Source organism: Coffea arabica, chromosome 11c, assembly GCF_036785885.1.
Source record: "Coffea arabica cultivar ET-39 chromosome 11c, Coffea Arabica ET-39 HiFi, whole genome shotgun sequence".
Lineage (NCBI taxonomy): Eukaryota > Viridiplantae > Streptophyta > Magnoliopsida > Gentianales > Rubiaceae > Coffea > Coffea arabica.
The window spans coordinates 43,614,669-43,630,595 of record NC_092330.1 but is presented as its reverse complement, the minus strand read 5'-3'; the positions used below and the strand labels follow the sequence as shown (position 1 = coordinate 43,630,595).

The window sequence follows — 15,927 nt, the reverse complement described above, 5'->3', positions numbered from 1 at the left end:
CAGATATCATGCGTCCGGCTCTCGGCTTGGGTTGGGATCCCCTTCACGGGATCTATCTCTATCGATAGCTTCATTTCTTTATACCTAAATGACTAGAATGATATAAAATCATCTAGTTATTTTCTTTTGATCTCTAAATTAATATACTAAAAATGATATTCTTTTGAAAATATTTTGGCATTCGATTTATACGAAATATTTGAACGCCAAAAAAGGGTCAGAATTGTAACAAAAATTATAATAATTAATCAGATGGCAAAACTTTAATCAATTTCGTACAAATTTATATGTATAACTAATAGTACACGTATGTGATGAAATTAATATTATGAATAGTGTTAATTTTTTAAAATAATTTCTGCATTAATTTTATTGAGGTGTAAAGAAAAGACCGGATCTCTTTCCATTATATATGTAATAGAAAGGAGCTAGCGTGGTCCCTCGACCTCTATTTCCGATGGGAAAGGTTCTTGCAAGTAAGCAATCGTCAGTTGCTATCATGAAAACTTAATTAGGAAGATGGCTCGATCGGTTAAACGTCTAATTATGCTCCCTTCCTTGCTTACAAATTTAAAAGATTTGAGATTGACACTGAGTATCATGACAGAAAGAGAACTCTTATTTTTTACCTGATCAGTACCACAGAACAATTCCGTTAAAAATATGTACAGGCGATCGGTGGAGATTCTGACAGAAGCGTACTTTGATAAAAGAGAAAAAGTAGAGAAAGAAGCTATCTAGTACATATGTATAAGCGAAAATATATATGCAGTACTGCTAGCCAAGATGGCCTCTTAAATTTATTATATCGTCACTCATATCGCCCCAGGCTTAGTTCCCTTCAAAGGCTGCAGAAGAAACATCCTGTACCAGCCAGTGCTTTCAACCTCTCATGCAGTCTTGAAGTCTCTATTCCAATTCTCGGAGAGGATGCCTGCAAAATCAACAGTCATATATGAGTGTTGAATGTACCCGAATGCGACTTGTGTGCGCTACTTATTTCAGCAGCACATATCGACCATGTTGCATGATTTCTAGGGGCTTTCTGGTTGAGAAATCCTCGGCAATTTTTTTCTCAAACAATATGTAGTCCCCTAATATAGTCTCGTCATTTCGGCTGTAATCTTTTATGCTTGAAGTCAAGCAATTTAATTTTCGTTTTGTTTACACTATTGTGTGGTTATAGTCTTGCACTTTAGTTAAAGGTACAAGACGAGGTGGAGGATCACGATCAAGAAGATTACTTGAGATGTTGGAGAGTAAATCACTTCATTTTTTTTTGTAAGATAAAGGAGTATGTGACGACGTTTAGGAATTCGCCATTCATTCTGGAGAGTTTAATAAATACAACCATCTCCTATTTAGTTCCCCCCCCCCCCCCCTCCTCTTTAAAGTTTAAACTACATGAGAAACCAAAAAAATCCCCGCCAGGCCTTTTCTACTAGCTGACTATTAATGTCGCTGTGCTGATTTGGTCGGCAGCCGAACTGATCGTGTAATATAGCACCAGACATGCTGCAAAACACGCACGCACGCACACAAGAGAGCCAAAAGAGACGAACCTCAGAAGAAATGGTATATAAGACCCTGTCGGTCAACGTTGCATAGCTGGCACTTAGTACTTGAGCACCTCCTGCTTCGAGGATGCTGATGACTTCAGGCAGTATGAAGCGCTTGTGCAGGCCGGTTTCTAAATTCACCTCTAGAATTGGACCCTTTTCAATTATTTTCACTGCTTGCAGCACAAAATCTGCTGTTGAACTACCAATCTGACCTTTGAACTTCTCCTTCTTTGCTTCGAGCTCTTGGATCCTTTCTTTAAGGTTCTTCACGTGAGTGAGTGAATAGTCCAATAAAGCAGGTAATGGTAAATTCACCTGCATTTGACAGTAGATGCATCCTAAAACACCTTAATGCTTCGTCTTCACGAACCTCAAGAAAATCGAATTAATAGGATGATTGAGTAAGGATTTACCTCGGAGGCTGGAGGAAGGAGAAGGGAAGCAAGTTTTGAGTACAAATTCTTCATTTGCTGTCTTCGATGTCTCTCTGTTACCCCCCGAGGAATTCTTGGCTTCAAATTGCCTGCCTGCATATTTGTTGTTGTTCGTTACCCTACTCTCTTTTATTTCAATTGAATTGTATGTGAGAAACTCCCATGTCTCTAAGGTGTACTATATATAGGCCGGTGCTGCTGTCTGCCTAACAGCCTGCTTCTTGGGAACTGCAACACAATTCAAGTCAACCAAATGTCCATGACTTGTGTGATCAAATGACAAACTAAATGAATAGCTTTGCGGCAGTTAACTTTACGGTAAACTACTTATAACCCCCTGTAATTTTATATAATATCAGATGACCCGCTAAACTTTCAAAATAGCCACATAATCCCCCTATGATTTTATGTAAAATGAAAAATGAACGGAATACATAATCATTTACGGTGTATATACTAAATGCGCTCTAAAAGCACATGTAACCTCCTTATGTTTTGTATAAGTATTCAATTTACTCCCCCGTAATTTTGCATTTATCCACTAATCTCTTACACTTTGATATAAGATAGCTAAGTCATCGATTGATTTAGCATTTAAATAAGAGCACTATTGATTATTTCAACTAATAATATTATATGAGTTATTTCTTATCAAATTTTTACTTTACATAAAATCATAGGAGGGTGAAGTGGACATTTTGAAACATTAAAAGGATTATGTGATAATAGACGAAACTATAGGGAAATTATATGTGATTTACCCTTAAGTTTATGATATTTGTGCGGTAGTATAATTATTGCATGTTTTGAATAATTTAGAAGTATACTTAGAGCTTTGTTGTTTGGATATATTTTACTCGTACACACAAATTTATAAATATTATTACATATAATAAAAGTAAATCTTATATATATTAATAATATATACACTATTATCGTTTAATTTACAGCATATATGTAAAAGTTAAATTTTAAATTTAAATTTTTCATAATTATCATTCATCCAGCACGGTCGGTGTATAACAACCTCAACAATATATGTTTACAATCTCCTAGAGAAATCAAGTTGCCTATTAACCATCTCCACTTGTTGGTGGACCTGCGATTGATGGAATTATTACGCAATTCAGCGCGATCACTAGCTGAGGTCACTCGTGACCCATCCAATTAGTAGTGTTATTAAGATGGCCGGATGAATATCCGGTAGATTGATTTTGAAGATGAAAATTCTTAAATCAAAACAAGGCAAAAATGAAAATCTTAGATGCGAACTCTCTTGCTTTCTTTTTTATTATTTTATTTTTCATAAAAACATTGTGATTGCTTGTTTCTGTATCTTTTTAATTCATTTTCCAAAACAATTGAGAAAAGTGAAAAAAAATAAAAACTATTGAATAGTTGCATCGTAATGTATAAAAAGTCAGTTGAAAGTAAATTACAATTTTTCTTTTGTTTATCAAATGGTTCATTGATTTATCAAATTGCAAATTTTCTTATTTATTCTTCGACAGCGAAAGAAATGAGCAAATTTGAGTTTTACTTTATTAGAGGATTTCTAAATAAATAGATGTCAATAAAGTATAAGTTGTTGATACATGCCTTGTAGCCTTGTTATGATATAAGCACATAACACACAATTATTGAGATATCAAGAACACAATAATTTAATGATGAACAAGTTACAAGCAAGAAAAATAAATAACATACAATATTTAATGTGGTTCGGTTTCACCACATTACCGTTTTTTATTGTTAGAAAAAAATTCTATACAATAATACAACTTGAATCCAAATTCAACTATTATATACCATTTCTTATCTCTCAAGAACCTTCTCACACACTCCATGTATAAGTTTACATGTCACCTTTTATGCCTCTTATGTGCCTCTTGCATAGTATACTAACTTACCTATTTATAGAGAGTATTATTTGGGCAAAATCCAAATAATATAGGAAACTAGTTCTAATTTGTAGACTTATGCAGAATAGGAAAGAACTTAGACTATTTCAAATAACTAAACCAATTAGAAAACTAATTATTTTCACATAAAATCAAAAACCTGTTTAAAAGAAATTAAGCTAATTTTCTAACAAGTTTGATGTTAATACAAATCAAATAATAACCTTGGACATGAAATGGAGTACAATATGAATTCTGCAAAACAAAAGCTGCGAGTCCAGCTACAAACCCGATAATTAGGAACCATGCAGTTGGAGAGCTTCAAATTGCATTTGCAGAATTCCCAACTCTATTATCCTTTCGAGTTCACATTTACCAACTAATTCTCACTAAATTAAACACTCCTGAGCTCGCATCCGTAAAATGTGAACTCAGGAATCTAAGGAGACATCACATTCAGAGAATGTGAACGCTTTCCTTGTTGGTACAGGACACTAAAAGTCCAAAACAATCCTTTTTGTGGAATGATTTTGATTTTTCATCATAACTTTTGAATTTATCTCAAGATCACTCAGCTCACTCCTCCCTCCCTTTGAAAATACACTTATTCTCTTATGGATTGGTTTCTTGTAAATGGCTTTGTATAAAATTTTCCGTTTGAAAGGTGAGTTTTTTTTGTATTTGTCTAAAACTTTACTGTAACTTACTGTAGAAGTTTTTAAAAAACTTTTTGAAGTGTGTTTTTTTTTAAATATTTTGAAATTTATAGTTTAAAAATTTTGAAAATTTTTTTAAAATTACTGTAATTAAAGTTTTTTAAAAAATTTATAGTAGACAAACTTGACAAAAAACTTGACTTCCAAACAAGGCTGGCAAACCAAAAAAACTTTCGTCAAAAGTCTAATCCGTGCCATCCAAATGAAGGATATCTACACAATGGGTTAAATAGTTTCAGAGTAGGGATAGTGCGTAGGGGCACGTGTCTCCCCTAGCCGAAAGTGTTTGGATATCAAAATTATTCCAAATAATATTTCGCTTACATCACAAACACATTTCCCAACCTACCTTTTTATATTCCCAATCACCTTTTTATCTCACATACATCATATCACAAAAAGTGCTACAGTAATTATTCCAAATAATATTTCAAATAATACACTATCCAAACAAAAAAAATTTTGGTATAGAAATTTCACCAAAAAAAAAATGTTTTGACTCTAGAAATTTATATATGGGCCCCTATTGAGGGAAAAAAATTAATTTTGAGTAGTAGATATTTTTAAAGCTTTCTTTTGGCCCCAAAAGTGTATATGTGTATGTATGGTAACTCTTTGTAGAATAATAAAGCCAAAATCACAATCCATTAGTTTGACGATCTAAAATTACAAATCCAATTCTATTAGTAAGAGTTTAGCTCACTGCCGAGATTTCCAATACGTGAAAGTTAGTGCTTTCATCTTTTGTTATTTAGTGAATATCCATGGTTCTCCTTGCTATTACTTTGCATGTGGATCTTCTTGTCTAATTCTAATTGTAGAACTAAAATATTTTCATTTTATATTGTGCCCCCGTTGGAATAATATCCTAGCCCTACCACTGCCTCCCATGAAGTGTATGATAATTTCAGCTAATACTTCTCTTGTTTTGAACATTACACTTATCTCCCCTACTTTTGTTGTTTGTGAAATAAAAGCTTATAAATAGCATAAATTTTGAATGAAAATTCAAAACTACCCTTTTGTTAAAAAAAAGTGAAGAAAAAAGAAACAACTATGATACCTTTCTTTTCAAGTGTTAGAACTAGTATCACCACAACACCACTATGTGGCATAATCTCATTTACTATCACAATAATCACAATCTATCAGCAACAAAGCAAAACAAGAAAAGAAAACAACAAAGAACAAACCATAATAAATAAATAAGTATAGTGCTGACGTAAATCTTTTTCTTTTCTTGAGCAAGAACTAACTTTTTATTGATTAGAAAAAAATTAAATAATGACGTAGATGAGTACAAACTACATCAATGATAACTATAACAAGACAAGAACAATAGAGAGAGAACTTTAAAAAAAAAAAAACAGCAGAGAGAGAGAGAGAGAGAGAGAGAAGCTTAGAGAGAAGGTGACTTTTATTTCATTTCCTTTTTATTTTTAAGTTTGTTAGGTCCTCTTATATTTGAGTTGAATTTTGATGTGCGGGCTAGTGTGATTTTTGTAGTAATAAGGGAGGTAAGTGCAATATTCAAGATAATGAGGGTGCTAGGTGAAATAATAAAACTCAAAGAAGGTTTCTAAAGCTGTCCCTTTGGAGTATACTATACTAATACGCGTTTTGGATTATACACGCGGCACGTACAGGTTCATGATTTTTGCCCTTTTCATCTTATGTTACGTTTAACAGTTTAAGTTCCAAAAGAGTCATTTTGAAAAAGCTTTAAGGATTTTTTTTTTTTTTGGATCACTTGTAGGAGAAACATTTTCTTCGTCAACATGTAAGTTTTTTTTTTTAAAAAAAAATAGATTCTGTATCAATTTAGTTAATTTTAAAATGCCTAATACATTTCCTATGCACTTCTTTATTCTGCGTATTTCGATTCAGCCTTTACATAAGCATCCAGTATTACAAATTCCTTCCAAATTAATTATGGATGGCATAAGAAGAATCTTGTATACCAAGCATTGGTGTTTTGTCAATTATATCGTGCAATCCTTATGTGGACAATTTTGTTAAAGAACATACTCCAAAAATACATAATCCACATAATATTAAATACATCTAAGAAAAAATATATAAAATAAAATAATTCTTATCACTTCTTTCTTTTTTCGCCCACCACTGTCTACCATCGCCTCCAACTCTCGCCCCTCTCTGCCCTTCTCCTGCATCCCCTCCCTTCCCGCTAGTCTCCAACGATCAAATTGGATGCTAGGGAGGGGGAGATAGAGGAGAAAGGAGGGACAGTGATTATGATGGTAGGAGGTGATGAGTAGTACAGTTTTAAAAGAAAGCAAAGCACCCAAAAATATGTGTACGGTGGTGGTAAGAGGTGATATAGGGGCACTTAACAAATTTTTTAAATTACCCCAACAAAATTTTAAATTTTAAAAGCACCCAAAAATACATGTACAATGAATTTTTTTCGCATACAATAAAATGTTATAGTGAAGTTTCTGAAAAACAATTTCAAAAAACATCTAATCTTACAGACCCACCATATTTAATGTAAACTCAGGACAGTTTTGGCTATAATTTTGTTATTTTTGCCTTTTCTAGCATTACGGGTTTGTTTGGATTGTGTTTTATTTCCCCAATTTTATCTGCTTACACCATCATTACAATTTCCAATACACCTTTTTATCTTTCCAATTACCTTTTTATCTCACACACATCACATCACAAAAAGTGCTACAGTAAAAATATTCCAAATAAAACACAATCCAAACAAATATTTCGCAATGATTGTTATACTGCTATTAATTAATTGGTGTTAGATACCATGGTAACCCTTGTCTAGGGTCTCTACAATCAAAGTAGTGATTACATAGTGTAATTCAAAATGGCAATTGGTATGTTCTTAAATTGGATGGAATAGATAGTTTGTCGGACAAAATTTACAATGACTGTCAATATTTATTATCATTTTACAAATTTTCATATTCATATATCTATTTATTATTTTAATGCTACAATTTTTTTTTATTTTTTTTGGGAGGGGTCAGTACATAAGTTATCTTCTTTTTTTTTTTTTTTTTTTTTCAAACGGCAAAATTTCATTTCTATTACCAATGAAACATCTGGACCCATGTCCATCACAGACAAGCTAAAGAGCTTAACTACTTCACAGTGAAATCCACTCTACATCATGTATCCTGATGTCCACAGTACATATGTTATCCGTGTCACTATAATTGATAGTTGTAGAAACACGGATCCAGCCTGGATATCTGTAACATGAGACTAGACCGAACATGGGGTGTGTTTGGATTGAGAAGATTTGAAAAAAAATAATTTACTTTATAAATTTTAATTATATTTTTATTTCACAGATATCATATCACAAAAATAGTAATTGTTTCAAATAAATTTCTATACAAACAAACTCATGTACCACACACTACCCATGGTCGAAACGACTCCAGAGTCTCAGAATTGCTGACAGAGAAATTGTTTTTTCTTTTTTCGCATGATAGGCAAGGTATGTTTATTTTTTCCGCCTATAAGGACCAGATTTCATTCATAATCGTCACATAGACATCTCATCAACAAATAAGAGGGCACGCATCAGATTCTTTGAATCGTGAGTCACTGGGAGTCTCCAATCAAGACCTGGATCCAATACTACCAAAGGCGCCGCATTGTCTGATTTCTTGGGTGGCGGCAACGTCAACTGTTACAAAATGCAGCTGGCTTGACAGTGGACTTTGGGGGATGGTCCGGAGCCGGGGTCGTTGCATACTTTGCATGCAGGAATCACGTCCTCGGACGGACGTCAATAATTCAAAATTTATTTTTTATTAAAAATTATTATTTAATATAATTTTTATTAGATTTATATGAGTGTCTCTTGCACCCATTTGATCAGATGGTAATTTAGCTCTCGTCAATTTTTCATAATTCTGTTGGGTCACCCCCTAATATAGATTAGAGTAGAAGTTTCTATCGATTTTCTATGATCCTGTTGGATCACTCATAATATATGTTAGAGTAGAAATAGGTGTAGATAGAGACAATAAACCAAAAAAAAAAAAAAATTAATTCAAAAGAAGCGCCTATCCTCAAAGTTCAAAGAACTATGCTTTTACCTTATGAAGATGGTAAACTTTCAAATAGGTCCTTGAGGCCCTTTGAGAAACAACCTCCTTTATGAAATTTGACGCGCATAAACCAAATATCGAAATTCAATTAAATTCTCTCGTCTCCATCAACATTGTGAAAGCAATTACATATCAGAGTACTAATATCTGATTTTACTTGTTTTTTCGGCAGCGTCATTTTCAAGCAGACTACACTCCAAAAGGTAAATGGCCCCTCCTGGGGTAGCTCGTGTGATTTCGAATAACCTTTTTAGGGTATGTCAATCACGACGATTTGAGTACTGAAAAATCCTCCTAATAATGGTGCCGCTGCTTGAGGAGACCGCCATAAGATGGAACTGTACAAAATGTACACACCCTGTCCAATCGGCTTCAAATCCTCAGTCGAAAGCAGTTCGGTCGGTCCACTGAGACTCTTCCACGCTGATTTATTTTAGCCGGACAAAGTTTCGTGTCCCAACGATGATTTGTTTGGATGGCAAGTTATTTGAAATATTTTTAATGTATCATTTTTTGTGATGCGATATCTGTGAGATAAAAAGATAATTAAAAAGGTAAAAAAATATATTAAAAATTACAATGATGATATAAGTAAATATATTTGAGAAAATAAACGCCAATCCAAACAAATCCTAATGAATGGTTATTCTCTGTGTCTATAATCATCCTTTTTTTTACTGTTTACAATTTTGTACAAAGGCCATCCAAGAAGAAATTCTACGAACAACTATCTGATTACACGAAATGCCACGCATCAACCATCAACTGCCAAGGAGCAGTGACCTTAAACCTTAACTCCGCATAGTGAATTCGTTTGATTCGATGATAGTTTAATTTTCATCGATTTTTTTATTGATCTAATTGAGCTTTCTCCCTTAAAATAGACTATAATAGAAGTAGGAGTAAAAATAGATGTAAAGTAGATTAATTTCGATTACCGGGGGAAAAAAAAAGCCTTAACCACTAAATCCATTAGCTTTTAACTCAAATCTAAATTTTGTTGTTTCCTTCCTTTCTACGTAAAATTTTATTGTGAGCCAAGCCGTATTAACATAAGTCTGTTTGGATTGTAAGTTATTTGGGATTATTTGGGATATTTTTACTGTAGCACTTTTTGTGATGTGATGTATGTGAGATAAAAAAATATTGGGAAGATAAAAAGGTGTATTGAAAATTGTAAAGATGATGTAAGCAAATAAAATTGGGGAAATATGAAGCAATCCAAACAAACCCGATTTTAATCGGGAAATAAAAGACATTGGTCAGGTGAAGGTTCCACGTGGAAGAGTCTCAGCGAAGCGACTGAATTGCAACTGCGAGGCTTCGCGACTGAGGATTTGCAGCCTGTTCAATGAGCCCATAATAGAATTAGAATTAGAAATTTGCTCGTGCCTTGGTACAATCTTTTTTTTTTTTTTTTGTAAATTTATACAAATATAAATAATTTAAATACAAAAATTAACAACAATACTACATATTCATCTATATTAATTTTAAAAAATTAATTTATTTTAGACGTTCAATTATTTACTAATTTTTAAAATTTTGTTACATAATTTTACTATAATATGATAGTATATATCAAATCATGTACCCCCGTCAAAAACCTGATAGATATTCCTTTTTTACAAATATTCTTTTAGATAATTTAAATTTTTACAATGACCATAAATCTAGAATTATATATTCATATTTAATTAAGTAGAAAAAAATCCAGTACTTCATTTTTCTTCATCAATAAATATTCATTTTTCAACAATATTGGTAAATCTGTCAGTGTAATAGTTAATTCTCTTTTTTTACACTGAATTAATTCAAAATTCAGGGAAGAAATGATGAACAATTTGAATACTAATCAAAGGTATAGTGGTTAAAAGAAATAATTTGGGATATGTAAGATTTTAATAATTGTTGAAAAAGGTTTTACTATAGTTTTATATGTAATAATTTGATAGAAAGCAGAATCATTAAGAAAAGATTAGTTGTTGTTCAAAATAATATCATTAAAATAAGATTAATTATTTTTTTAAAGTTATTTTAAAATTAGAGATAATTTTTTAAACATATAATAATCCAAATAAGATTTAATATGGGTAAAATCCAAATGACCCATAACCCATTAATTCTCTTCAATTGAGCATGTCATGTAGGAGTGAGAAACAATTCTGATTAAAATAACTACTTTCATATATATATATATATATATATAATCTCCACAAATTTTCTTAATTTCCCAGAATTAATGGAACAACACATTGGTACCGTACAAGCTAGGTTATCTTTTTCCATTTAGACTCTCATTCTCTCAAGCAAGCAGCCCACAATGTGCGTTCAACTTCTGTAATTTTTCAACTTTTGAACCTTGTAGCTTGAATAGAGCTTCAAAGCTTGGTGCAGCCGAATCGTCTCGTTTCTGATCTTTAAGTGGTTTGATGATATCACTACATGTTGTAACATATGGAAAGAGCATGCTTCTTGCGCTATTATCTGATTGTCATCCTTTTGGAATCCATGCCTGTATTCAAGGGAAAATAGCTGTGTAAGTTTAGTCTACTGTCTCATTTGTAAACTACGTAGAGTTTTTTACGTGACCATAATGATGTATGATAATATGATAAACAGTAATAGTCGAAATTGAATGAAGATCGACAAGTCTGGACCTACAAAAGTATTTGCCACATCCGAGCTCGTGAGGTGATCGGCAGCTTTGCTCAGTTTAATTGAATGAAGCTTTTGCTCCTGCGGTGTTTCCCGGTAAAGTTCAATCTGGCGTTTAATAAACCAGCAGCAGCTCATAAATGATAAAAACAAGTTAAAGCGAAATAACGTACGGGTTTGTTTGGATAGTAAATTTATTCTAAATAATATTTCGTTTGTATCATAAACACATTTTTTAACCCGTCATTTTATATTTTCAACCATCTTTTTATCTCACATGCATCGTATTATAAAAAATGCTACAATAATTATTTCAAATAATATCCTATCCAAACAAACCCGTAACGATTCATTATTGCGTTTAGGCGGAAAAGTCTACTTTACTTTTTCGGAAAAAGGCATAATGAAAACGGTAAGATTAGCTCCATGACATGCAGCACTCGATCCTAACTTTTCATTTTTTGGTTCCCGCTAGCCGCTAGGGCTGACTCGGCCTCACGATAGCTGTAATTTGAACACGTAACATCTAACTTGATTAGCATGGTCGAACTTATTAGTATTAGGCAAGTAGCGCTGGAGTACAAGGCTTTCCGGTGTTTAATGGACCGTTTATCTAATTGCTACTATTTCATCGTATCATAGAATTCGTCGGTTCAACCAGTTGAAATCCCAGTTAAACCATTAACCGGCTGAGCCGATCCTTTGCTGGGTTGATGGCCAAATTGGGCTTGAAAAACCATGCAACTGAACCTCTATGCGTTAATTTCAAAAAAAAAAAAAAACTTTAGACATTAATCGTTAGGATTAATTTTGTGCACACTGACAGTGTATAATACATTAACATTCTGAAATGCACGCCACCTAATATTAGTTTAAATTTTATTTTGTATACATATGTAAATTTGCTAGCGTGTAAAATATTAATCCTAATTGTTATGGCGTCAACTATGTAGGAAGAACTTATCTGACATTGGTTTGTTTGGATTGCTTCATATTTCCCCAATTTTATTTGCTTACATCATCTTTACAATTTCCAATACACCTTTTTATCTTCCCAATATCTTTTTATCTCACATACATCACATCACAAAAAGTGCTACAGTAAAAATATCTCAAATAATCCCAAATAACTTACAATCCAAACAGACTTCAATCGGATTAGAGAATCTATTTCCCCCCTAACATAAAAGATTAACCGAATCTAACGAATTATCATCCCATCTAATAGGCCATGTACTAAATCCAAACCCTTCTCAATGATTGAAAGTAATAGTTCAACCATTTTGGAATTTCCATTGAGCCATTTCAAAGACAACGCTGATGAATTGTCACAGTATATATTCCAAGACAGCTACCAAAAAAAAAAAAAAAAAAGACTTTTGAAATGCCCTGAAGAATTATCCTAAACAAAAATAGCTCATGAAGAGCTCTGCTGCTCCAGGAGATTTGCATATTTTAGGGGCCAAATGAGATGATTCATGAACAAAAGAAAAAAAAAAAGAGAAAGAAATTAAAGTGTCATTAGTAGAAATCCGCAGCAAAATTGCTTTCCCTATATATTAATCAAAAGGAAGGTAATAGGTGATCCCACAGAGCAAAAAGCAAAAGTAGAATATCCACAACTCATTCCCTTATTTCAAAACCAGAATGACGTGTAAGCGTGACACGCCAGCGACATGCGACCGTTATCCCAACGTTCAGAAAAGCAAAATTTAAAAAATATTGGCCCCTTCTGCCGCGTACTTGCCCGTTAGCCACCCTATCCTTCCTCTTCTTCATTCCTCACTTCATCATTAACTCGCTCATTCAAAACCCTTCTTCTACTCACGGGATTCTTGCGAATTGAGTAAAACCCAGAATTACTTCTCCCTTGAAGCTCTCTTTAATTCTACCTAACCTTGGTTTTCCTTCTTTCTTTCTTTCTTTTTTTTTTTATATTTTATTTTATTGTCTATGAATTATATTGAAGTTACTTTCTTCATTGTTCCACTTTTTATTCTCTTCAGGGCCATTCTTGAATTTTTACAGTTTATGCTAAAATTTTAATCAGGAAATCAATTCACAGCTGCTCAGCGATTGTGTTTCTTGAGAATTTTACTGCTCTTTACTCTTTTGGGCTTGATTTCTTGAAGAAATTATGGCTACATTAGCCCCAGGAATTTTGTTGAAGCTACTAAATGGGATGAATTCAGGGGTCAAGCCCACGAATGAGCATAGGAGTTCACTTTTGCAGGTTACTGATATCGTCCCTGCAGATCTTGATGAGAAGAATCTTTGGCCCAAGCACGGGTTTTTCATCAAGGTTTCAGATTCTTCACATTCGATTTATGTTAGTCTACCTTTTGATCAAGATGACCTTGTTCTGAGTAACAAGATGCAGCTGGGGCAGTTTATCTATGTCGATAAATTGGAGCCTGGATCACCTGTTCCCATTGTCAAAGGTGCGAAATTAGTGCCCGGAAGACATCCATTAGTTGGCACTCCTGAACCTTTAATGGGGTTAAGAGAGAAGGGAGAGAAAATTGAGCAGAAAATCAATCCTAAATTGTCTGCTCCAAGAAGAGGGTCTTGGGGTACAGGGCCAAATGGGACAGATGCAGCTGCTTCTTCACCCCTGGTTTTAAAGCCAGTGCCTTTGGATTTCGATCAATGTACACCAGTGAAAGACAAGCCCAATTCTGTTAAATCTGGGGGCAATTTTCCAATGTCCCCGGTAATTCGAGGCAGAGCGAAGGATGGAACTGCCAATTCAGCCGTTAGATCATCTGTTGGTGGTGCCCTGTTGTCCAAAATGATGGATTCAAAAGGAGAAACCCCTTCGTTGGTTCGAAAAAGCTGTTTTACCCCTTCAATGCTAAAATTTCCCAGGAGCAAAAGCGTCTGCGATAGAGAACAGAGGATACCAAAAAGTCCCTTCAACTCAGCTGTAGGTACATTATTCTTCTTTGCTTAGTTGCATGACAGATTGCAGAAGGCCTAATATCTCTCTCTTTTGTTTAATTTTTTCGATACTCATTGTTCTACCTTAGGAAAAGAAAAGTTCAACTCCGCCCCCAAATTTAAGGAATGCAAGACAAGCAGCTTTTCCCCATGTTGGTGGAGATGCACAGAAAATTTCTGTACCGGCACAATCACAGTCTCATGATTCATCCTCCAATAGTACCAGTCTTCCCATGAATTTGCCCGGAAAGCTTAGCATGCTCGGGAAGGTAAACTTCCTAATTCAAGCATCTCCATTACTCAAAACGTGCTCTATTTTATACAGGGCGTTATGTACTAACATTGCCACTGATATATGCCTATCAGGAAGCTACGCAACAAAGGGAGGCGGCCCAGAAGATAGCACTTCAAGCACTAAGAGATGCTTCAGCCACTGAAAATCTCGTTCGATATCTGAAGTATGAGATAATTATCTTCTGATTGAATTGGAATTTATTGATCCCTATGAGTTGTAGTTAAATACTGATCCGACTAATCTTGTAGGATGTTTTCAAACTTGAACAAATCTGCTAGGCCAGATGCTCCATCACGCTGTTTTGATCAGTTTCTCGAGTTTCATAACCAGATTGCTCAAGCAATAGCAGAAATGGTGTCTATTCAAGCAGCGAGTGAAGTTGCTCAAGCGCCAACCGTAGAATCAAAAGAAAATGGTGAAAATTGTTCTGAAGAAAAGACCCCAATTTTGCATGAAATAATGCACAACAATGTAGACCAATCCCGGAACTCAGAGTCAACTGCCTCTAAAAGAAGAGCTGCACTTTACAAATCAATTGCTGTCTTTCCAGAAAGAAGTGATCAGAAATCAATTCTTGGGAAGCATTTGAGATCATCAATTCTCAGCCAGAAAGTGTCTTTGGAGAGAAAATGTTCGTCAGAGAATGATGAAAACAGGAAACCTGTTGCTGCTGCAGCTTCTGGCAGCAGCAGCCTATCCAATACAATCAAATTGGGAAGGCAGATAGAGACAGAAGCAGGAAACTGGTTTATGGATTTTCTAGAGAAAGCTTTGGAAAAAGGCCTGAAGAAATCAAAAGCAGAAAAGGAAATGGACGCTTCCAAAGTTCCCCAGTCACTTATATTAAAAGTTATCAACTGGGTAGAGGTGGAGCAGAGTGACCCTAGCAAGCGGCCGGTGCATCCCAGAGCAGCTCACATAGCTAGGAAGTTGAGGATCAAGATGAAGAACCCTTGATTGTGGATTGAGCAGATTAACTAAAACAATTTACAATTTGGATGACTTGCCAAAATTTTCAGGATTTGTTAATATTTTCTTAGATACAAAAATATTAATTTGTTTATTAGAAACTGGTGATTCTATTGTTTAATTGAGACGCAAGTTGTTCTTACGTCAGCCAAAAGGATTCAAGGGAATATGTTTTTCTGCAAGTTCCATATCTTATAACAAGAAGTCGTGTCAGGCAAAAGTTGCAATTTCAGCGAGCATTTATGGGCAAGAATCCTTCATTTACACTACTACTACTACTACTTTTTGTTGTTAGGCATATTGCAAGCTTGCCATATTTAAGATCAAAATGTTGAATTTCGATACTTTT

At 34.1% G+C, this 15,927-nt stretch overlaps 2 protein-coding genes across 2 annotated transcripts; one reads left to right on the top strand and one right to left on the bottom strand.

Annotated features, from left to right (window-relative positions):
- Positions 1 to 601: 601 nt before the first annotated feature.
- Positions 602 to 2,134, bottom strand: LOC113715581 (transcription factor bHLH167-like). The gene is made up of 3 exons (XM_027239819.2): positions 1,976 to 2,134; positions 1,563 to 1,877; positions 602 to 934 (listed from the first exon to the last, which is right to left on the bottom strand). The coding sequence occupies exons 1-3, from the start codon at positions 2,093 to 2,095 to the stop codon at positions 842 to 844; spliced, it is 528 nt and encodes a 175-aa protein (XP_027095620.1). The 5' UTR covers positions 2,096 to 2,134; the 3' UTR covers positions 602 to 841.
- A 10,990-nt stretch (positions 2,135 to 13,124) lies between these two features.
- Positions 13,125 to 15,817, top strand: LOC113716388 (uncharacterized). The gene is made up of 4 exons (XM_027240694.2): positions 13,125 to 14,300; positions 14,404 to 14,583; positions 14,681 to 14,772; positions 14,858 to 15,817. Exons 1-4 carry the CDS (start codon positions 13,512 to 13,514, stop codon positions 15,564 to 15,566), a joined length of 1,770 nt encoding a protein of 589 aa, XP_027096495.1. The 5' UTR covers positions 13,125 to 13,511; the 3' UTR covers positions 15,567 to 15,817.
- Positions 15,818 to 15,927: the final 110 nt, after the last annotated feature.